Below are 22,523 nucleotides of genomic sequence, written 5' to 3' on the forward strand. Positions count from 1 at the left end.
GTTGTCCAGGCTGCCTGGTTGCACTACCTCTCCTATGATGCACTAGGGGAGTCCCTGGCCATGGTGCAACATGGGAAATGTAGTCCAATCGCAAAGCCCCGCCCATAGAGTAGAAAAGCATGAGGCAACTGACCTACGACTCCCATGAGGCACTGGGGTGCCACGTCTGAACTGAAATATTTTGGTGTCTTGGGTGTTTGATTTTTGTGGCATATTCCCTGGGGAGCAGGTGCTTTTCGAGACAAATTTCCTTTGGTTGAAAACCCAATTTCCCCTAGAAAAAATCAGTTTTGATGGAAATTTTCCCTCCAGCCCCAACTACTCCTTCCCAGGTGGGTGGCTTCAAGACAGAGGGGCTTAGCGAGGGACCAACACACGTCTCAGAACAGAAGCAGATGGGGCTGGGATGGGTGATGGGCAGGGGTGGATGGTGGGGCTTGGAGCTCCTGGGAGTGGGCAGATCTGGTCTCCGTTCATGGAGCACAGACACCAGATTGACAACCGTCAGCATTCAAGGCATCTGGCTGGACAGAGTGAGAGCAGGCCAGGCAGACGTGGGGGGAGCATTGCCCCCCCACACCCTGACAGAGTGCCCCCTGCCTCAGTCCCACCCTGGGACACCCTTGGCGGATGGAGTTCGTTATCCACGGCCCGTCCCTCTGCAGAAGCTGCTGGCTGGGGACAATCAGTGAGGGCTGAACAGGAGGGATGTGGACACTGGTCCCGCTAGGAACTGGGCTGAGTCCTGCAAACTTGCTTCATGCTGACAATGGGAATGAATTTCAGGGGGAACGGAGACGGCGCCTCTAGAGCGAAAAGGCCCAGCATCCCTTTCCCCACCCCCCTGAGCCAGCCAGTCCCCCTTTGCCCCGGGGACCAGGTTGGAGATGGTGCCCCCTAGAGGGGAAAGGCCCCGCATCCCACCCCGCCACCCCTCCAAGCCCGCCAGTTGCCCACAATATAGCAGTTGCGTTTCCCTCGTGCCCACTCCACTTCCACTGTGCAGCTCACTGGCCAAGGCCTTGCAGCCTGGCAGGGAATCCTCACCAGCCAGCCTGTTACCTTGTGCTGGAGCTGCAGATCACTGGCAGGCCAGGCTCCTTCGAGGTGGTGACCCAGCTACCACGGGCATCCGGTTCCCCACCCCTGGCGAGCTTCCACCTGTGTGATGAACTGGGGCAGCCTCAGCTGGCTGGTCTGAATTACCCCCCTCCAAGGGGCGCCCCGCTGGGTTGGTGTGGTGGGGCGAGGAGAGTGAATGTGCCCCCCTGGCACAGAGGGGCGGTTAAGGTGCTTTAGCAGAGCTGGGGGGAATCAGGGGGCATGAGGGTCCCCAGGGCAGGGACGAGCCCACCCCGATTCCCTTATACCACGGCATGGGCGGGGGGCAACGTGGGTCCAGCCCGCTCTCCCCCCACGCTGGATCAGAGCTTGGGCTCCAGGCCGGCCGGCACGTTGAGTCCATTGAGCTTGGCTCTTTCCAGGTTGGAGATGTCCATCTTGGGGAGGCCGTGGGGCAGGGGCAAGGGCAGCCCCCCCTTGTCCAGGGGCTGGCCATGGTCCCCCCGGGTGGCGTTGTGGATGAGGTGCGGGGCGTTGTTGGCCAGCAGCTCCTGCGGGGGCAGTGCTCGGCCTTTCCGGCGGGTCCACAGCACCAGGAGGGCACAGAGCAGGGCGGCCAGGAGGGGCAACAGCGCCAGGGGCAGCAGGGCATAGAGCAGGGTCTGGCCAGTGGCCTCTGCAGGAAGAGAGAGTGGTGAGCAGGGAGCGCCAGGCCCACGGTGCCAGCCGCCCTCTGAATCCCCAGCCCTGGGCCTCTGCCCCATGCCCAGCCTTCCCCCCACCCTGAGATAGCTCCCCGATCCACCCCTCCCTGCCACGGCACCAGCGGGGCCCTGTCGTCTCCTCCCCAACCCACCTGCGCCAGCCTGGAGCTCCCTGCCCCTCTGCCTGGCATGGTGCCCGCCCTCCTCCCCCTGCCCTGGCACCATTCTCAAAACACCTCCCTGCCCCTCCCGCACCTGTCATGAACCCAGAGCTGCCTCCTCCCGCCCCCGTACCTCCCCCATAGGGGCTGCCAATACGGAACCATCCCCAGGGCAGGTTAAACCCCCGCTTCCCACGCCCGGCCATACCTGTGCAGCCCCCCTCCGGGCAGGAGCACACGTAGCTGCCTGCCCCGCCCAGGCACGCAGCCCCCCTGGGGCAGGGGTTCAGGGAGCAGAGATCCAGCCAGACCTAGGGCACAGGGAGAGCAGAGATAGCAGGGCCCAGCACTGCCTGGCTGGCACCATGCTGCGGGGTGGAGGTGGGCAGGGAGATTGCCAGGCCAGGGGGCCTCTGGTCTGTGCAGCCCCAGTGGGCTGATGCAGTCCCCCTGTTCCCCCCAGGCTGGATTTGGCCCATTGAAACCGTACAGCCTCCGTGGGTCAGGTTCACGGTCCCCATTTTGTAGAGGGGGGAAACTGAGGCACAAACGTGGGTTTGGGAGTGGGAAGTGACTTGCAGAGGGCCACGTGGGGGAACCAGTGGCAGAGCCAGCAATAGAACCCAGGAGTCCTTGCTCCCAGCCCCTCCGCCCTGGCTCTAACCTCTAGCCCCCACTCCCCTCCCATCTCTGACATGGCTCCTGCCTCTCCTCACCAGATCCTGGTGGCTCTTACCTCGCAGAAGGGCCCGCTGAGGCCAGGCGGACAGCTACACACCACCCCCTGCCCTGGCATCTCCTGGCACCGGGCTCCGTGCTGGCAGGGGGTGCTGGCGCAGCCCCCCAGCTCCGTCTCGCAGGCCTCGCCCGTGTAGCCAGGGGGGCAGGAGCACACGTGCCCGGTACCCACCGCCTGGGGGGGACAGTGGACAGGGAGGAGGAGCATTGTCATTGGCATAGCAGAGACCAGCTCCCCACGGTGACAAGACCCCACAGCGACATGGAAACGGAGCCCCCCAGGGGCAAGCTGATGGTCACAGTCCACTTGGGCAGGAGGGGGCTGAGGGAGGTGGAAACACCCCGTCCTCAGGGGCTGGGGCATGGCCAGTTCAGGGCAATGCCCATTCCCATTCCCACCCCCCCAGCAGCAGGGGGACGGGGCACCATGAGTATCCACGGCCATCAGCCTTTGGAGTCCCCCCAAATCCATCGCCTCTCTCCCCAGCCTTTGGGGTCCCCATGTCCACCCCCTTCCCCATCATCATTTGGGGTCCCCCCACTATCCATCCCACCCCCCCACCAGCATTTGGGGTCCCCCCGGTGTCCATCCCCTTCCCACCCCCAGCCTATGGGGTCCATCATATGTCTGTGCCCTCTCTCCCCAGCCTTTGGGGTCCCCCGTGTGTCCATCCTCTTTCCACACCAGCTTCTGGGGTCCCCCCAAATCCATCACTTCTCCCCCAAGCCTTTGGGGTCCCCTGTGAGTCCATCGCCTCTCAGGCTGCAGTGGGAACATCACTGAGCTGCTCTTGGGGTGGGGAGCTAAGGGGGGAGGTGCTGCCTCCAGACTGGGAGAGGAGGGGTGATTCCTGTGGCCGGCGCGGCTCCCCCCGCACCCCTTCCCAGAGCAGCAGAGTCCGAGGGGCGCACACCCACCTGGCACTGCCCCCCATTGCGGCACCGCCCCTGGCAGCCGTCGTCTCCTGCAGGTGGAGAGGAGCCGGGGGTCATGGAGAGACGAGGCAGCGCGGGGGGCATCCTGGGTGGGGAGCAAGCCGAGCACCCCATCTGCCTTGCAGCCCCAGCTCACCTTGGCAGGGGCATCAGCTGCAAGCCATCATGGGGCCCCGGGACCCACCCCCTGGGTCCCCAGGCATCTGGCAGGGCTCTCCCACTGCTGGGGGCGGGGGGTACGGACCAGCCAGCAGCTTTGGGCCGCTACTGGCTAGGCCAGGATTCAAACTGGCAACTCACATGCCCCATCATGGCTCGCAACCAACACCTGCTGGGGTGTGTGTGTGCACGTGAGCGTGTGTTGCCCCCTACCCTAGTAGTGGAACCGATTAGCATCGGCCAGTGGCAATGGCCTGGGAACGAGTGGCCGGATTCTCGGTCAGGCTTAGGCCCCCTCCCATAGCGGAAAGCGGGGGGGAGCAGCCCCTTGGGACCCCCTGAGCCGGTGGGGAGTGGGCGTAAGGGCTCTGATCCCAGCCCCCCGGTGCAGGCTGCTGTGGCTATTCTCTGCCCCCCAGGACCCATAGGGGGCAGATCGGGAACATGGCCAGAGCGCCCTGCGCTGTGGCTAGTCTCACATTCCCGGCCATCGGAGCTCCTTCCTGGTCCGACTCCGCCCCCTCCCAGCCATGGCCTGGCCCTGCCCCCTCTTGGCCACGGCCGAGTCCCAGCCACCCTCTCCTGGCCAAACCTGGGCTTTGCCCCCCGCCTCACCGGCCCCAGCCCCAGCCCCAGCCCCAGCCCGGCCCCCCACAGCTCTGGCCCACTGGTCGCTCTCTTACTGGTCTCGCAGTTGGGGCCGGCCCAGCCCTCCAGGCAGTCACAGAAGTAGCCCCCGATGAGGTTTTTGCAGCCCTGGGCGTGCACGCAGGGCTCCAGCTCACACTCATTGGCATCTGTGGTCGGGGGGGCTGGGGTCAGGGCAGATCGCGGTCGAGGGGGGGGGAGGCTGCTGGCCCCTCGTGGGATCAGTGTGGGAAGGTGGGATCAGTGGGAAGAGCCAGACGTGTCCCCCCAACACCCGCCCCATCCAGCCCTTGGCTTGGGGATTGGGGATCGTGGGCCCTTGTCCTGCTGGGAACTACCCCGACTCACTCGCACCACCCAGTGGGCATTGGCTTGCAATGCCCCCAAGGGTCCGGCGCCCGGCTCAGACTGGCCATTGTGCAGTGAGCAGCCCCGTTTGCCAGCCACGCGGCTCCTCTCCCACCACAGGGATGCTGCTGCTTCCCCTAACTACCCACCGACCACACATCCCTCCGGGCCTCTGTTGCCCTTGGCAGGGTCCGAGCTGGCTGTGGGTCCTTGGATCTGCACAGCTGGGGAGGGCGGGGGGGCACATCCAGTCCTGGGTCCTGTTTGTGGGGGGAGAGTTCACTGCCCCCTGCTGCAGACTCACAGGAAGGGGAGGGGGACAGTACCCACAGCACGAGGGTGTGGGGGGGCAGAGGGGAGGTGACTGGGGGGGGTGCTGTGTCAGGGCAGGGGGGCAGGAGGGGGGTGCCAAGGGGCAGTGTCAGGCTGTGGGGGGCAGGAGGGGGGTGCCACAGGGCAGTGTCAGGGTGTGGGGAGCAGGAGAGGGTGCAATGGGGCAGGGGGCAGTGTCAGGGCATGGGGAGCAGGAGGAAGCTGCCATGGGGCAGTGTAAGGGCATGGGGAGCAGGAGGGAGGTGCCATGAGGCAGCGTCAGGGCATGGGGAGCAGGAGGGGGTGCCTGAGCTCGGTGCCCCAGGCTTAGCCTCACCCAGCTGGCAGGTTTTACCGGTCCATTGGGGCAGGCAGGTGCAGCTGAACCCATCCGGGAGGGGGTGGCAGGTTCCGCCGTGGGCGCAGGGCTCCGGCAGACACTCGTCCAGCCCTGCCAGGGGAGGGAGCGGTTAGGGAGGGCGGGACCCCGGGCATCCCCGCAGCGAGTGGGCTGAGCTCAGCCAGGCCCACAGGGCCCCCCAGGGCTGGACCGGCGCCCTCCCTCCAGCCATGGCGTCATGCCAAGCGATGCTGCATGTCCGGCTGGGCGGGGGGGACCCTGGGAGCAAGGCCCGGTCCTGAGGCAGGAACCCCTTCCCTCCCAAGGCCGGTCAGGGACAGCCTGGGTCAGGGATCCTGCACCACGGTGCTATGGGGCGACCTGAGCCTTGGGGGGATCCATCCCCAGCGGGGTCAGCCCCGGCCGCCAGGCCCCCAACAGCCTCCTCCACCCTACCCCCACAGCTTCCTTTGCCCCACTTGCGCCCAGTCCCTCTGTCTGATCCCCTGCCCCCCAACTGAGCCCATCGCGTCCCCCTCTCCCCAGCCACTTGACTCTCCACAGAACTCCGGGCCCCCAACAGGACCTCAACCCTTTTCCCCCAGGGAACCCCAAATCCCTAACGGCATCCCTGGCCCCCAGGTCTTTACCCCTGGCCCCCTGAACTCTCCATCTCCCTTCCCCCATGGCCTATAACAAGGCCCCTTTAGCCCCCAGTAGGACCCCCATACCCCCTGGTTCCCTCCTGCTGGTCTCCCTACCTTTGTAGCTCCATCCCCCCCAGGCCTCCTTTAAGCCCCCCTCTCCCTCTCTCCTGGTCCTCACCAGGGCCCCCCCAGAATTCCCCCATTCCCAAGAGAACCCCAGACCCCTAACCTTTCCCCTGCAGGCTGCCAGCCACTGCTTCTGGGCCCTAGAGTCTTCATCCCAATTGGGCCCCCAGGGACCAGCTTCCCCCACCCCGTGGGCACCCCAGCACTCACGAGAGCAGCCATGGGGACAGGCGGAGAAGCTGGGGTCCTCCCCAAGCCAGCCCCCTCCCCCCCCCAGCCTCCTCCCACCCCCGTACAGCGCCCGCTGCCCCCTCACCCCTCTCGCAGTCCCGGCCCCGGAAGCCCGCGGGGCACAGGCATTGGTACTCGTCCGGCTCCGCGTTGGTGCAGGTCCCGCCATTCCGGCAGGGCCGGTGGGAGCCACAGTAGTTCAGGTCTGGGGGGAGAAGGGTTCGGCTCAGCTCCAAGCAAACTCCACTGACCCCGGGGCTGCCCTGCTGGCCTGCCAGGGAGAGGGAACCCAGCCAACCCGCCACAGGGGGCGCTGTGGGGAGCGGGGCAGGGGAGCTGGCTGTGGGGGGAGCCCTCGACCACTTCAGTCCCGGCCTCTCCCAGCGGGGGGCGCTGTGGGGAGCAGGGCAGGGGCACTGGCTGTGGCAGGAGCTCCCGGCTACTCCAGCCCCGGCCTCTCCCAGCGGGGGGCGCTGTGGGGAGCGGGGCAGCGGCACTGGCTGTGGCAGGAGCTCCCGGCTACTCCAGCCCCGGCCTCTCCCAGCGGGGGGCGCTGCGGGGCGGGGGCTGCGGGGCGGGACACACCCAGCCACCCAGCTGCTCACCCTTGTCGCACAGCAGCCCGCCCCAGTTGGTGTCGCAGTCGCACTTCCAGGGCTCGGTGCAGGTCCCGTGCAGGCAGCCGGGGAAGGGGACGCACTCGTCGCAGTTGGAGCCCGTCCAGCCGTAGTGACACCTGGGCAGACAGACCCGGCGTGGGGAGAGATGGGCGCACATCGGGGGCAGCCTGGCACGGAGTCGCCCGCAGCAACAGCCACAGGTGTCTGGTCTGGGGACCCCGGGAACGTCTGCATGGGGGCAGCGGGGGAGGAGGCTGCCTCTGCTCATGACCAACCCCCTCCCCCCCCACCCAGGTGGGGTGGGCAGGGGGCAACTGGAGCCCCAAGCGGGCAGCAGAGAGTCAGGCGATGCCATATGGGTGGTTGTTAGGGAGGGTGCTGGGCAGGGAGACGAGGGCAGCTCCCTGAGTGGAGTCTAGTGGTTAAAGGGGGGCGGGGGGCTGGGAGCCAGGACTCCTGGGTTCTATCTCAGCTCTGGGAGGGGTGTGGGGTCTAGTGTAGAGGGGGGCAAACTACGGCCTGCGGGCCACATCTGGCCTGTGGGACCCTCCTGCCTGGCCCCTGAGCTCCTGGCCCGGGAGGCTCGCCTCCCTTGCAGCCTCAGTGCGCTCTGCTCCAGGCAGCGTGGTAAGGGGGCAGGGAGCAGCAGGGGTTGGATAGAGGGCAGGGGAGTTGTGGGGGTGGTCAGGGAGCAGGAGATGGTGGATGGGGCAGGAGTCCTGGGGGAGCCATCAGGGGGCGAGAAGGTGGGGGGGGGTCGGATAGGGGTTGGGCCATGCCTGGCTGTTTGGGGAGACACAGCCTCCCCTAACCAGCCCTCCACACAATTTTGGAAACCTGATGTGGCCCTCAGGCCAAAACGTTTGCCTGCCCCGGTCTAGCGGTTAGAGGAGGGGGGCTGGGAGCCAGGACTCCTGGGTTCTATCCCTGGCTCTGCATGGGGTGGGGCAGGTTTGCCTGGGCTGTTTCCCTGCCCTGCAAAGCCCCCAGGCGTTGCCAGGGAAGGAAAAACGCCCAGAGTCCCCTTCCCTGACCTGCGCTTCCCCGCTCCTGGGCCCAGCCCAGCCGACCGCTCCCTCCCCAAAGGGCAGGAGGCAGCGGGCAGCCCTGGCCGCCGGCACTTCCTCCCGTCCTGCCCAGTGGAGAGTCTGCCTGGCAGCAGGGGCAGGCCTGGGTTGGGCAGAGGCTGCAGGAGGCTGGGAGGGGACCCCAGCAGCCTGCCAGGGAAGCCACACAAACAGCACCCCACATCCATCTCCGCTCTCCCTCCAGCTCCATCCCATCCCTGGGGTCCCCCCCGCACTTCCCTAGGGGGCTGAGGTAGGAAGCCAGCGGGGGAGTGGAAGGGGATTATGGAGGGGGCCTGAGGAAGGGGGCAGATGGGGGCCCCTCTCACTCACTTGCATTCTCCAGGCTCCTCGCAGAAGCCATGTAGCTCGTGGCAGCCCTGGTGGCAAACGGCTGTGAGAGAAATGGTGGGGGTGGGGGCATTAGGGGCAGGGAATGCCCCCCCGTCACCTCCCCCTTCCTCCATCTGTGGGCACCATGCCCCCCTCCCATTCCCCTGGGCACCACGCCCCCCTAAGCGCCCCCTTCTGTTCCACCCCACTTCCCAGCCCCCCCCTCCCCCCATTTTCACATGCCTCCCATCTCCTGCCCTTCCCTGCAGGCACCGGGCCCCCCCGCCCCAGCACGTACCCCGAGTGCACGCCTCTCCCGTCCAGCCGTCCAGGCAGACCTTGCTGCCCGCGGCGTCGCAGCCGTGGTGGCCGAAGAAGTCGTCGCGGGGCCGGCACAGGTGGTTGCAGGCGGGGCCGTAGTAGTGGTGGGCGCAGCGCACCCGCAGCCGGTACTCCAGCGCCGTGCCCCGCCCGTGGTGCCGGAAATCCTGCCAGCCCTCGCCCGGGTTCAGCATCCCCGACCGCGTCACCCGCTCCACCAGGGACCCCCCGCCTGCCGGAGAGGGGAGCCCGTCACTGCCCTGCCCCGGCCTAATGTGCCCTACACCAGCTGCACCCCTCCCGGGGGGCTCCAACACTGGCTAGCTCAGGAAGGCCGGGAATGGGACATGGGGCGTTTCCTCTCTAGGGGCACTGGCTCCAATCCGGCCCCAGGGTGGGGACGGGCTGGCTCAGGGGGGTGGGCAATGGGACGTGGGGCCTTTCCCCTCTAGGGGCACTGGCTCCAATCCGGCCCCAGGGTGGGGGACGGGCTGGCTCAGGGGGGTGGGCAATGGGACATGGGGCGTTTCCTCTCTATGGGCACCGGCTCCAATCTGGCCCCAGGATGGGGGACGGGCTGGCTCAGGGGGGTGGGCAATGGGACATGGGGCCTTTCCCCTCTAGGGGCACCGGCTCCAATCTGGCCCCAGGGTGGGGACGGGCTGGCTCAGGGGGGTGGGCAATGGGATGTGGGGCCTTTCCCCTCTAGGGGCACTGGCTCCAATCCGGCCCCAGGGTGGGGACGGGCTGGCTCAGGGGGGTGGGCAATGGGATGTGGGGCCTTTCCCCTCTAGGGGCACTGGCTCCAATCCGGCCCCAGGGTGGGGGACGGGCTGGCTCAGGGGGGTGGGCAATGGGACATGGGGCCTTTCTCCTCTAGGGGCACTGGCTCCAATCCGGCCCCAGGGTGGGGACGGGCTGGCTCAGGGGGGTGCGCAATGGGACATGGGGCCTTTCTCCTCTAGGGGCACTGGCTCCAATCCGGCCCAAGGTGGGGGACGGGCTGGCTCAGGGGGGTGGGCAATGGGACATGGGGCCTTTCCCCTCTAGGGGCACCGGCTCCAATCCGGCCCCAGGGTGGGGACGGGCTGGCTCAGGGGGGTGCGCAATGGGACATGGGGCCTTTCTCCTCTAGGGGCACTGGCTCCAATCCGGCCCAAGGTGGGGGACGGGCTGGCTCAGGGGGGTGGGCAATGGGACATGGGGCCTTTCCCCTCTAGGGGCACTGGCTCCAATCCGGCCCCAGGGTGGGGACGGGCTGGCTCAGGGGGGTGGGCAATGGGACATGGGGCGTTTCCCCTTTAGGGGCACTGGCTCCAATCCGGCCCCAGGGTGGGGACGGGCTGGCTCAGGGGGGTGGGCAATGGGACGTGGGGCCTTTCCCCTCTAGGGGCACTGGCTCCAATCCGGCCCCAAGGTGGGGCACTAGCTGGCTCATTGTGGTAGGGAATGGGACATGGGGCCTTTCTCCTCTAGGGGGCGCTGGCTCCAATTTGGCCCTAGGACAGGGGGCTGGCCAACTTGGGGTGCCTCACCCGGGGTGCCGGGGCCAGTGATGTTGTCAGCATCCCAGGCTTCCAGGATCAGTGAGTACGAACGCTGGGGGATCAAAGCACAAGGTTAGAGGGGCCAGGTGTCACTGACCGACCCCCAACCCCCAACTCGTGATCCGATTGCCCCAGGGCTGGGGAAGTGGGCAAGGGGTGAGACTGAGCGGCTCTGCGACCTAACGCCTCCTGTCCCAGGGTCTATGAGCTCTCATCGCTGGGTGGGGATACTTAACCCCACCGCACAGATGGGGAAACTGAGGCACACAGAACTGGCATCCTGACTCCCAGCGCCCCCCCCCCCGGCTCTAACCACTAGACCCCATTCAACTCCCAGACCCGGGGATACAACCCAGGAGTCCTGACTCCCAGCCCCCCTGCGCTAATCTGCTAGACCCCCACTCTCCCACCCCCAAGCTACGGATAGCGCCCAGGAGTTCTGCCTTCCATTTGCTACGGGGAGGCCATGCCGATCAATTCCTGCCTGCTGTGGGAGGAGACTGATGATCGCTGGGCATTTTCAGAGTTGTACATACTTTGTTGTATGGCAATTGTCTCCTCTCCTCCCAAGAGGTGGCTGCACTATTACCTAGGTGCCATGCCTGCTGCATGCGGCGTGGGAGCGCAAGGTGCTGCACAAACGGAGGACAGCATGGGAGACAGCCAATAAACCACAGCAATCCACAGGGGATCAGCGTCATCATCCCCATTTCACAGGTGGGGAAACTGAGGCACGGGGCGGGAGGGACGTGACCGAGCTCCTCCAGCAGCAGAGCTGGGAGCAGAGCCCGGCTCTTTCCAAGCCAAGGCGGGGCTAGCGGATGGAGGTTGTCAAAGCAGGTCCGGTGTCAGGGAGATGTCTCAAAGGGGTGGATCCTGGAGTTCAGGGCACTGGCGAGGTCCGTCATGGCTCTCCTGTGCCACGCCCTGGTGCCAGCGCTTGAGACCAGAGGGGCAGCTTGAAGGTGCCTGGCTGGGGCATGGGCACTGAGGGGAGATGGGCAAAGAGGGGGGTCCCCCTTGCCACCCCGCTTTGGTCCGGAGTCACTCCAGAGGCTTCCGCTCGGAGAAATCCCCGGCCGCCTCCTGCAGCTGCCGCTGCCTGAGCCAAAACATTCCTTCTGCCCACGTAACGTTCCAGGTGTGGCCCAAGCCAGGGGGCTCCCTGCCCTCACCCCTGCCAGTGCCCCCCGGGCCCTGGCGAGGGCGTCAACCAGAGGTGCTGCCTCCTTTAGCCGCAGTGACGGAGCCGATTTCCCTTCTCACAGGCACCTGGGCACCGACCCGTCACCCGCTCCCATGGATACTGCATGTTCCCAGCCCAACCCACCCTGCTGCTCCATCTCCGCTTACACTCAGAGGCTGGGGGCGGTGGGGTCCCCCCTCCCCTTGGGGTTCTGTAACACTTGGGGGAAACAACCACACTGGGGACAGAGCTCAGCCGCTGCAAATGTCACTCCAACTAAAGGAGACTCCCTGCGAGCAGTATAGGGGCCGTGACACACGGAGCAGCGGGTTCGATTGAACCCAGGAGTGGGCAGTGGCACACGTGCACACACACACGCGGTCTCCCTGGGGTGCCATATCAGAGCAATGGGTCCTTTCAGCCTGGTAGCCCCTCCCCTCACTCTCTGACAGGAGAAAGGTGGGGGCACCATGCTCCCTTCCCCTCACCCATACTCCAGGGACCCCTGGACGGGTCCCCCCACTAACATCCCCTTCTAGCAGCATCCTGGCCCTGTAGCAATCCTGCCTGACTCCCTGGTCAGTGCCCGGTGAGAGGGGGGAGCCCTGTGTGTGTGTGGGGGGGGGCTGCAGCAGAGGACCCCCCAGGCTCTGCCCATGCCCAGCAGCTTTGCCCCAGACAGAACTCCCTTATGATTCCAGCCCAGCCTCTTCCACTCTGGAAGGAAAGGGGGCTACCCCATATATGATTGCCCCTCCCCCACCAGCTGCCCCCATGGGGTACCGCCTCCCCCCACCTCCCCGTGGATGTGGGGAGACCTGGGATGTGCCTGTCCCCTCCTGGAGGCTGGCAGGGGCATGATGGGGGCAGGTATGGACCCGGGGGAGCCGCAGGGCTGGGGTGGGGGGAGGAGGTGGCTCCCAGGCCTGAGGGCTGCCTGGGGGGAAGGCAGGGGTCAGGCAGCCCAACAGGGATCAAGAGCCGCCTCTGCCCTCCCCTGGGTGGCAAGATGCCAGCGCAACTGGATCTGTGCCGCCCAGCGTCGGGGAGAGTCACAGGCGGAAGGATACAAATGGGGGGTGGGGGGCAGTGAAAAGCCCCTAGAGGAGGAAGGATATGAGCAAGGTGAGTAAAGGGGCCTCTAGAGGTGGAAGGATACAAGGGGGGTGAACGAAGGGTCCCTAGAGGGGGAAGGATATGAGCGAGGGAGGGGGGCAGTGAAGGGGCCCTAGAGGCAGAAGGGTATTAGTGGGGTGGGGGGGAAGAAGGACCCATAAAGATGGAAGGATACAAGGGAGGGGGGCCAGTGAAGGGGCCCCTCGAGGTGGAAGGATATGAGGTGGGGTGGGTGATATGGTCAACATGTAGGGCCAAAGCAGACACAGTTTGTCCTGGGCCCCTCCCCCAGCTGAGCCCCAGGCATGGCCCCCCCTCTCCCCCCCGCGTCAATTCTCCAAACACCCCTGCAGCTGAGGCAGCCCCTGTGTCCACTGGCAGAGCACACCCCCCCCCCCACAGCAGAGGGGTCACGTGACAGCAGCCAGCAGGGTCCCCACCACCATACCAGATGGGGGCCCAGGAAAGGCTGGAGCAGAGGATGATGGGTAGCTGTAACCCACTGTCCTGTCAGCGCTAAGCTGGGGGCTCCGGCTCTGTGAGCTTCCCCACAGCAGTGCCCTGTCCCTGCCCAACCAGGGACTCTGGTAGTGTGAGTTTGTTTCCAGTGAGTCTCATCTGGCATTTCCCAAGGCACCGCTGCGGGACAGCTCACCGCACCCGAGGCCCCGGTGGGGGCACTGCTGCAGGGAAACTCGCCACACATACTCCCCTAGCCCAGCCTATAACAGCTGGCACATCCGCGCCCCTGCTGGCTGGTTCAAGGGCACAGGATGGGTGCAGGGTAAGTGTCTTCCTTGTAATTAGGGAAGTTATTTAATTAAGTTATTTACCTTCTGCTTCCCCCCTGGGTGTGGGTGTGGGATGGGGGCGGGGCCGCAGTCCCAGGCAGCATCTGGTACACAGGCCCCATGGGCTAGGTGTGACGGGCTGCACTTCCCACTACTGGCATCTGCCAGAAATCCTGTTCCATGCAGGGCCGGACCTGCCTGGCGCTGCAGAGGGCCCTGGGCTCCAGCCCCACCCAGGGTCCATCAGCAGCCCCCGCCACAGTGGGGTGGCTCAGAGGGTGGGAGTGGGGTACGGAGTAGAATGATGCCCCCCACCACGGGGCGCGGGCAACCTTGGCCTGTCTCACACGTGTGTGCACTGACATGCGTGTGCTCACAGGCTGGCCCTGCACGGGCTGCACTGAGCAGTCGCAAAGGGACACTGTCCTACGGTGAGGTAGCAGTTACTGCTATAAAGGCAATCTCCAGCCGGATGCTAGGGGGCGCTGTCCTTCACTGGGCCCCGCCCCATTTCCCAGCACCTCAGCAGGATGCTAGGGGGCGCCGTCCCCCTACACCTGGCCCTGCCCCATTACCCAGCACCTCAGTCGGGCGCTAGGGAGCGCTGTCCCCCCTCACCTGGCCCTGCCCCATTTCTCAGCACCCCAGCAGGGCACCAGGGAGCGCTGTCTCCCCTCACCTGGCCACACCCCATACCCCAGCACCTCAGCAGGGCACTAGGGGGCACTGTTCCTCACCTGGCCCTGCCCCATTTCCCAGCACTTTAGCAGGACACTAGGGGGCGCTGTCCCCCTCACCTGGCCCTGCCCCATTTCTCAGCATCCCAGCAGGGCACTAGGGGGCGCTGTCCCCCCCACTCCCGGCCTCACCCCATGTCCCAGCACCTCAGCAGGGCACTAGGGGGCGCTGTGCTTCTAGGCCCCATCTCCGGCTCTTCCCCGCGGCCCCCTCCAGCCCATCCCCCCATCTCAGCCCGTGACTCAGTGCTGGGGCCCATGGCATGAGGCCCCTGGGCACAGCCGGCAGCCAGTATCTCGGGCACGCTCTAAGGGAGGTTGGGGCTGCCCTGCTGATGAAGGGCCCCGGGCCCCACGCTGAGCAGCAGCCATGGCCAGGTAGACAGCGGCGAACTCAAACCCGTGCCGGGGGCTGGAACCTGGGGCGCAGCTAGGGCTGGGTGCTGGAAATGGGATTGCAGCGGAGGGGTCTTGGGGGGGGGGTACAAGGAGCAGGGCAGGAGCGCAGGCGGTGTGGGGGGATCTCCTGGCTACTGCAGTCCCAGACTCTCCCAGCAGGGGGCACTGTGGGGAGCAGGCCAGGAGCTGGCTGTGCGGGATGGCGCGTGAGCCCAGGACCTGGTCCTGGCGCGCTGAGATCCGCAAGCAGCGTTGGATCCTGGCCCTGGGAAAGGTCACGCAGGGCGGGCCGCTGACCCCTGGGGCCGAAGCCCGGCCAAGTCTCCAGGAAGCCCCATGCCACCAGGGCGGGTCACGGGCCCCCAGCATCCCTCGGCCGGAGGTGCCTGGGCCAAATGAGTGGGCAGAATGAGCCTCTCTGCATACAGATCAGCTGGGCCTTTTGTGTTCATTCATCTCTGCCCGGCCCTCTGCCCACAGCTTCACCGAGCGCATCGGAGAGAGCCGGATGGAGATACCAACTCTGGGGGCAGGGGGGAGTGGGGTCCAGTGGTTAGAACGGGGGCGAGGGGGGCAGAAGCCAGGACTCCTGGGTTCTGTTGCCAGGTTTGCAAGTACAAGATGGTGCCAGCAGCTCCCTTAGCCCAGTGCAAGGAGGATGCAGAGAGCTGGGGGCGGGGGGGGGAGGGGCGGTTATGAGGGGAGGCCCAAAGCAAGGGCAGCAGGGAACCCCCCCCCCAGCTTCCACAGAGAAGGGGTGAGGGCAGGGAACGCACAAGCAGAGAGATCGATCCAGCCCCTGTGAAGGGGTCCAGCTTCTCATGGGCTAGGGAATGGGCAGTGGGCTGGGAGCCCTGGGTTCTGAGCCACTGCCCCATCGTGCCTCAGTTTCCTCTCCCCACTCTTTGTGCTTTCAGACTGCGAGCTGTTCAAGGCAGGGACTGTCTCGTGCTCTGTGCCTGTGCTGGGGGCTGCCGTGCGACGCCTGACAACGCTGCCCGATGGAAGTGGCTTTGGAATGGAAGTGGGAGAGCGAAGGGCCGGGATGCCGGAGCTGGCCGGAGCCCAGGATCGATAAATCACGGAGCAGGCAGGGCCACCCACTAATTCATAGAGATGGAGAGAGATTTAGCATCTGCCACAGTCTCCTGGGGATCCGGGCGAGACGAGAGACCAGACACACCACTGTCCGCAGCTCCACCCCACTGGGGGCCTCCTCGCACCATTGCCTGAGAGCTGAGCTACATGGCCCAGCAGTCCTGACTCCCAGCCCGCCCTGCTCTAACCACTAGACCCCACTCCCCTCCCAGAGCTGGGATAGAACCCAGGAGTCCTGGCTCCCAGCATCCCCCACCCTAACCACTAGACCCAATTCCCTTCCAAGGCTGGGGTAGAACCCAGGAGTCCAGGGGCCCAGCCTGTTGCTCTAACCACTCAACCCCACTCCCCTCTCCACATCTGTTGCTCACAGCTGTGATGACAGTTCAAGAAGCATGTTCTGGGAGTCCTGGGCGGCTTACAGCAAGGATCACTCTCCCAGCCCATCCTTGCTCTGAATGAAGCCTCTGGAGGGGACCCCAGGCCGAGGCGTGATGGGTGGATTGGGGCTGGCAGGGTGGATGGCCCCATCTCCCAGGGGCTCAGCCAAGGATGCTGGCAGCAGCCCCAAGTGGAGAGCTTGGGAGAACCCCAGGGCCTGTCTGCACCCAGCAGCCTGGATAAACCCCGCCCTTGCACACCCACGCCAGATAAACCCTTCACCCTTGCACACCCAGGCCAGATAAGCCCCGCCCCTTGCACACCCAGCTCAGCCCAGAGCTGCTGCTGCCTAGGCTGACACCGCAGCCCCCGCCCCCAGTGGAAGAGCTCAGGGGCCCTTACCGGCCAGGCGAACTGGAACGGCATGGTGATCCTGCCCGCATGCTCTGCGCCCTTCCTGGGCTTGGCCGCGAAGGTGTTGCCCCCCAGCACGGGGGTGGCGCCGGCCCCCAGCACGCAGGGCCCCCCAGGGAGGACACGCAGCTGGTACTCCTTCAGGCAGGCCCGGAAGTAGGTCCGACACTGCTCCCCACCAGGACATGGTGGCTTTGCCCCGCCCCGGCAGCAGTGCCCGTCTGCCAGCACCCCCTGCTCGTTGTGCAGCAGCCGGATCTGCAGCTCGAAGGTGCCAGCTGCTTCGGGGACCTGGAAGTGGAGAGGAGCAGGTTAGAGTGGGTCAGAGTCCCCCCCACCTCCGCATCTCACCTCCTGGTCACTGTGAGCGCAGAACCCCCCTGCTCTGAAAGCCCAGCTCTTCCCATTGTGCTGCAGGCACGAAGGGAGAATCCCTCGCCAGCTCTGAGCAGTAGAGGGCCCATGACACACACAGCGGTGCTGATTCCATCCAGCAGGGGGCAGCGGCATGTGCACGCTCTTTGCAGTAGCAGAAGCAGCCCCTCGCCCGTTGCCAGCCCCAGCTGTCGTCCAAGGTGAATAAAGCCTGTGATGTGGGGGTTCGCGATGATCGTGGACCTCCAAGCAAGCAGTGGGCCGGGGCGAACTCCCGCTGGGCATCACTACGAGGGATTGATTGGGGCCTGGGAACTGGATCCAGCTCAGGGAATTCAGAGAGATGGCTGCCAACTTCTCTCCCGGACCTGGCTTCACCCCACAGTTCTGGGGCTTTCCAACGGCTCCATGGGGATGCAGCCACCTCTAGGGTGGAGGGCAGTATCCAGGCAGTGTGTAACGCTGTGGGGAACACCGACCCTGACACCCAGGCAGCTCACGCAGTCCCTAAGGCCTGAGCCCACCCCACAGAGCCGCCTTTCCTCAAGGGCTGGGGTGTGGGTCGAGGCATTCTGCACCTGCTGCTGTGCCCCTCACGTCAGCCCCTCCAGCTGTGATCCCAGCAAGCCCAGAGCTGAGCGCAAGGAAAAGGGGGCAGCAGGGGGAGGGGGGCAGGGAATATTCTCACCCCACCAGATCTTGCCCCGCCCCAGGGCGCCAGGGCCCCACTACATCGCTGCAGGAAGGAAAACAACCTCCCAGGGAACTGCAGGGCGTTGCTGGTGGTTTACAAGCCTGGCTTCACCTCCACTCTCCTTTCCTCCGAGGGAGGGGCGCCTGGGCCTTTGATGGAGTCTCAGCAGCTGCCCCCCGGGGTGTCCCCCATCCCCTCGCAGACCCACCTGGCCCCCTGGCAGGTCCCCAGCCTGTGCTGATGCCGGGGCTCAAACCCTGATCTCCCAGGGAGATTGGTTCGGAGGAAGGGGGGAATTGGGACCGGGGACTGTTTCTGGCTCAGGGCAGGGAGACGCCAAACCCAAGATCCAGTGCCCCCCCGCCCCTCCAGCTCAGCCTCCAAGCCCACCCCGAGGAAACAGGATCCACTGTTAGACGGAGTAGCAGGCCCAAGGCAGCAAACATACTGAGATCCTCGCCCCGTGCTAAGGTGCAGCTGTCTCTGGCGTGGGGTGCAACAGCTGTTTATACAGGGATCCCCCACCCAGCACTGAGATGCAGCCACCTCTGGGGTGGGGCGCAGCCACTGTTTAACAACACAGGACTGCCAAGAAGACGCCTCCAGCCAGCTGAGCCCGCAGCGGGAACGGGGGCAAGTCGGATGGAATCACCGTCAGCGGATTTAGCCAGCGGGACGCCTGGGGTCACATTTGCGACAGGCCGGGCGCTCCAGTCGCTATGATCCTGGTCGAGCGTCTCACTTGAAAGCCAGCAGCACCCTCCAGGACCATGGCACCCGCTAGCACCCTGCGGGGCTCTGCACTGACCCGGAGGGGAGAGCGCCCCTTCCTGAGCCCCCGGCCTGGCTCCCTGCAGCCCCCTGTGTTTCCTCAGAGGTCTCCCATCCGAGCACCGAGTCAGCCCAGGCGTGGCAGACCGGTGCCGGCTGGAATGTGCCAGAATGTGCCGGGCAGGGCTCAGACCCATGGGCAAGGAGCGGCCTGGACACGGAGGTGCTTGCCCAGCCCCCTCCCCGGTCCCCCCCCGCTCTCGGCAGAAACAAGAATTCAGGGGGCCCCTTTCCCCAGCACCAAATTCCCTTCAGTGTCTCGAGGGCGAGGCAGGGCCCAGGTGCCCCACAGAGGGCTGGGCCCACTGGGCAGACAGGCTGGTGCGGGATGGGTGTGAACGGACCGAAGGGGAGCAGGGAGGGAGGGGCTCTGACCCATTGGATGGGCTCTCACCAGCCGGGGTTCCCAGCGTTTCCCCTCACCTCAACTTTAAATCCTACCACTGCAACTTACGCCACACCCCATCAGGGGGACGGGGGGGCAGGGCTACGGGGGGTGGGGGACCCACGCCTGGAGGCCACCCATTGGGGTGCCTGCCGGGGCCAGCGACCCCCTTGCTCCTTGCCAATTCCAAGCACCCCATGGGCAGGGGTGGGGCCTTCCCAGGGACCCCTGCTGTGCTGTGGGGGATGTGGGCTCCCCCTGCCAGGGGGACCAGCCCCCCAGGGTCCCCCTGCTCTCCCCCCCCCCAAGCCAGGGAAGGGCTGCCCCATGGACCCAGGCTTCCAGAGAGTGGCAAGTTCCCAGACAAAGGGCAACCCAGGGCGGGGGGGGGGGGGGGGCTGGGGGTCTGGGGGGGGACGACTCACCTGGGGCCACATCTGAAGCAAGAGGAGGCAGAGAACCCAGCCGCTTCCCGGCCTCATTGTCTCTGGCTGGCCGCCTCCCGGCGCGCTGGCCCCCCCGCCACACCTGCCCCCCCGGCCGGCCCCCCCGCCGCCGCCCGCCCCCCCAGGACAGGGGCGTCCCAAGCGCGCTGCTTGCGGGGCATATAGAGGCCGGATCCACCCCGGGCACTGGCTGCCTCCCCAGCCCGGTCCCCGCGGCGCTGAGCGGCTCCCAGCCGGGTGCGTTCGCCGGGAGCCGCCTGACATCATGCAGGATGGGGTGGGGCCAGCCCCGCACCCGGCCAAGTCATTAAGAACTTTCCCTGCTAATGAAAGGAGGAAGCTGGTTTCCTCCCCCCGGCCCCCGCCCCCCCCCCCCGCCCACGGCCTTCGCTGGCAGGAGCAGGCCGGGGGGGGGATAAGGGGTTCTTGGGGAAACTGTAGGATCCATCCATCCCCCCCCGCACACACACACATGGGTCCATCTTTCCATGTATCTATCCATCCATCCATCCCCTCTACGAATCCGTCCATCCCCTCTATGCATCGGTCCATCCATCCATGCACCCATCCCCCCCCTCCCCGCATCAGTCCATCCATCCATCCCCACTATGCATCGGTCCATCCATCCATCCATCCATCCATCCATCCCCCCCCGCATCGGTCCATCCATCCATCCCCACTATGCATCAGTCCATCCATCCATCCCTGCTATGCATCGGTCCATCCATCCATCCATCCCCCACCACGCATCCACCTATCTCCCCCCTCCCGCATCAGTCCATCCATCCATCCCCTCTATGCATCCATCCATCCCCGCTATCCATCCATCCATCCATCCCCCGCCATGCATCCATCCATCCCCCCCCCACACACATCGGTCCATCTATCCATCCATCCATCCCCCGCCACACATCCACCCACCTTCCCCCCCCCCGCATCGGTCCATCCATCTATCCCCTCTGTGCATCCATCCATCCCCCCTACATATCCATCCATCCCCGCTATGCATTGGTCCATCCATCCATCCACCTATTCCCCCCCCCCCCCCGCATTGGTCGATCCATCCATCCATCCATCCATCCATCCATCCATTCCCCCTACACATCCATCCATTCCCGCTATGCATCCATCCATCCATCCATCCCCCCCCCACACATCGGTCCATCTATCCATGCATCTGTCCATCCATCCATCCATCCATCCCCCGCCACGCATCCACCCATCTCCCCCCCACACATATCGGTCCATCCATCCATCCCCCCTACGCATCCATCCATCCCCCCCATGCACCCATCCATCCCTCCCCATGCATCGGTGCATCCATCCATCCCCCCTATGCATCGGTCCATCCCCCCCTTATGCATTGGTCCATCCATCCCCCCATCACATCCATCCATCCCTCGCCACTATGCATTGGTCCATTCATGTATCCCCCATATGCATCAGTCCATCCCCCCTGTGCATCAGTCCTTCCATCTCCCCCAATACGCATCGGTCCATCCATCCCCCTTATGCACTGGTCCATCCATCCACCCCGCATATGCATTGGTCCATCTATCCATCCATACACACCCCCTCCCACACACATCAGTCCATCCTTCCATCACCCCTCCTACTCCCATCCATCCATCCATCTCCCATAGGCATCAGGAGTCTTCTTCACTTCCTGTCCTAAACTGTCATGCGGGGGAAGAGGTGACTGTTTTAACGCTGGTTGAGCAATCTTGGTCTAAACAGCTGCCCTCTCTCTGCCCAAAGAAATGAGGACAATGGGTGTGTGATTGAAGAATAAATAGCTGCCACATCCACCCCAGAGTTGGCTGCATCTCAGTGCAGGGTGAGGGATCTCTGTGTAAACAGCTGCTGCACCCCACCTCAGAGGTGGCTGCATCTCAGTGCTCGGTAAGGGATCTCTCTGGGTCACTGGTTAGGTGTTTTGGGATCCTCCAGGATCACTCGTGCTGCACACACAGTAAAGTTACAGCCAAGTGTCACCCCTAAGAGCACTTAGAACAGCAGGGCCAGAGAGACGCCCTGGGTGACCCTCGCCTGCCTGGACTGGGAACTACAGAGCCTGAGAAAAATGTAGGGTTGGTCAGTGCCCAGCTCTGGCTCTGCGAGCTTCCCCGAGCAGTGTCCTGTCCGCGGTGCTCAGGTGAAGACTCCAGCGCTGCGAGCTTCCCTACAGCAGTGTCCTGTCAGTGCCCAGCTGGGAACTCTAATGCTGTGAGTTTCCCCAGGGCAACGCTCTCTTAGTGGCCAATGGAGACCCAGGTGCTGTGAACTTCCCCACAACAGTGCCCGGCCAGGGAATCCGGGATGGAGAGCTTTAACTGCGGCAGCTGGTGCTCCTGGCCAGTAGGATTGTATTCCCAGCCCCTCCCCCTCCCCTACAGCCATCCCCGCCCCCTTCTGCGCCTTCCCAGCCCCTCGGGAAGGATTTCACAGCTCAGCATCTGTGCCCCCCTCCCCCCGACAACAGCTTGCCCCGGCCTCACGCAGCCAATTCCCTGATGCGTCCCCCAGCGCCCTGCACAGACAGAGCTGTGTGCTGGCTCCCCCTGCTGGCCATGTGTGGCATGGCCCACGCCAGAGCAGACTCCCCACGCCTGCCCTAGAGGGGAAAGGCCCCGTGTCCCATTCTCCCCCCTCCCCCAGAGCCAGCCTGTCCCCCACCCTGGGCCGGATCAGAGCCGGAGCCCCCTAGAGGGGAAAGGCCCCACATCCCATTGCCTGCCAGCCAGTCCCCCGCCCTAAAACCGAGCTGGCAGCCCTAGAGGGGAAAGGCCCCGTGTCCCATTCCCCACCAGCCAGTCCCCCGCCCTGGGGCCAGATCGGAGCTGGCACCCCTAGAGGGGAAAGGCCCTGTGTCCCATTCCCTGCCCCCACCCCCACCCCTACCCCCAAGCCAGCAAATCCCGCACCCCGGCAACTTTCTAGTAGCGTTCCCCAGTCTGAATGCCATTCACAGCCCCTGACCCCGCTGTTATGGTGTTACTGACATCGCCATGGAGCTCTTGTTGCTGGGCTCCTGCTGGGTTCCCCTTTCTACAATGCAACGCCTCGCAGTAGGACATTACCCAAAATCCCCTGCTTTCAGCATTGGCACTGGGCAGTATGGGCAGAATTCACTGGGGCAACCGTGGCAGTGGGCCCCTGTGATGCAGAGCCCATGGGGGCCAACTGGCAACTCAGACCTGACAAACTCACTAAACCTAATACGCAGCTTTCGCGGTATTCATGCACACGGGGTAGCAAGTGGGTCTCAGCTGGAAGCCGGTAACTCACCCACGCTCATAGTTAGGGCCCTACCAAATTGCTGGCCATGAAAAATGCATCACGGATCGTGAAATCTGGCCTTTTGTATGCT

General features: G+C 65.2%; 1 protein-coding gene across 1 annotated transcript; it reads right to left on the bottom strand.

Annotated features, from left to right (window-relative positions):
• Positions 1-1,424: 1,424 nt before the first annotated feature.
• LOC144279274 (protein jagged-2-like) lies at positions 1,425-18,263 on the bottom strand. The gene is made up of 13 exons (XM_077840764.1): positions 18,234-18,263; positions 16,411-16,713; positions 10,289-10,352; positions 8,731-8,985; positions 8,433-8,493; positions 7,018-7,148; positions 6,498-6,617; positions 5,406-5,519; positions 4,444-4,557; positions 3,584-3,630; positions 2,664-2,840; positions 2,061-2,238; positions 1,425-1,738 (listed from the first exon to the last, which is right to left on the bottom strand). The coding sequence occupies exons 1-13, from the start codon at positions 18,261-18,263 to the stop codon at positions 1,425-1,427; spliced, it is 1,908 nt and encodes a 635-aa protein (XP_077696890.1).
• Positions 18,264-22,523: the final 4,260 nt, after the last annotated feature.

The sequence above is a fragment of the Eretmochelys imbricata genome, chromosome 23, assembly GCF_965152235.1.
Source record: "Eretmochelys imbricata isolate rEreImb1 chromosome 23, rEreImb1.hap1, whole genome shotgun sequence".
NCBI lineage: Eukaryota > Metazoa > Chordata > Testudines > Cheloniidae > Eretmochelys > Eretmochelys imbricata.

Bases quoted from the DNA above. Each gene is read 5' to 3' on its own strand.
- LOC144279274 (XM_077840764.1), bottom strand. From the start codon at position 18,263: ATGGTCCTGGAGGGTGCTGCTGGCTTTCAA. The intron at 8,986-10,288 runs GTGAGGCACCCC...CCTCTCCGGCAG, and splicing joins CACTGGCCCCGGCACCCCGG to GCGGGGGGTCCCTGGTGGAG. The intron at 2,239-2,663 runs GTAAGAGCCACC...CCTGTGCCCTAG, and splicing joins TCAGCGGGCCCTTCTGCGAG to GTCTGGCTGGATCTCTGCTC.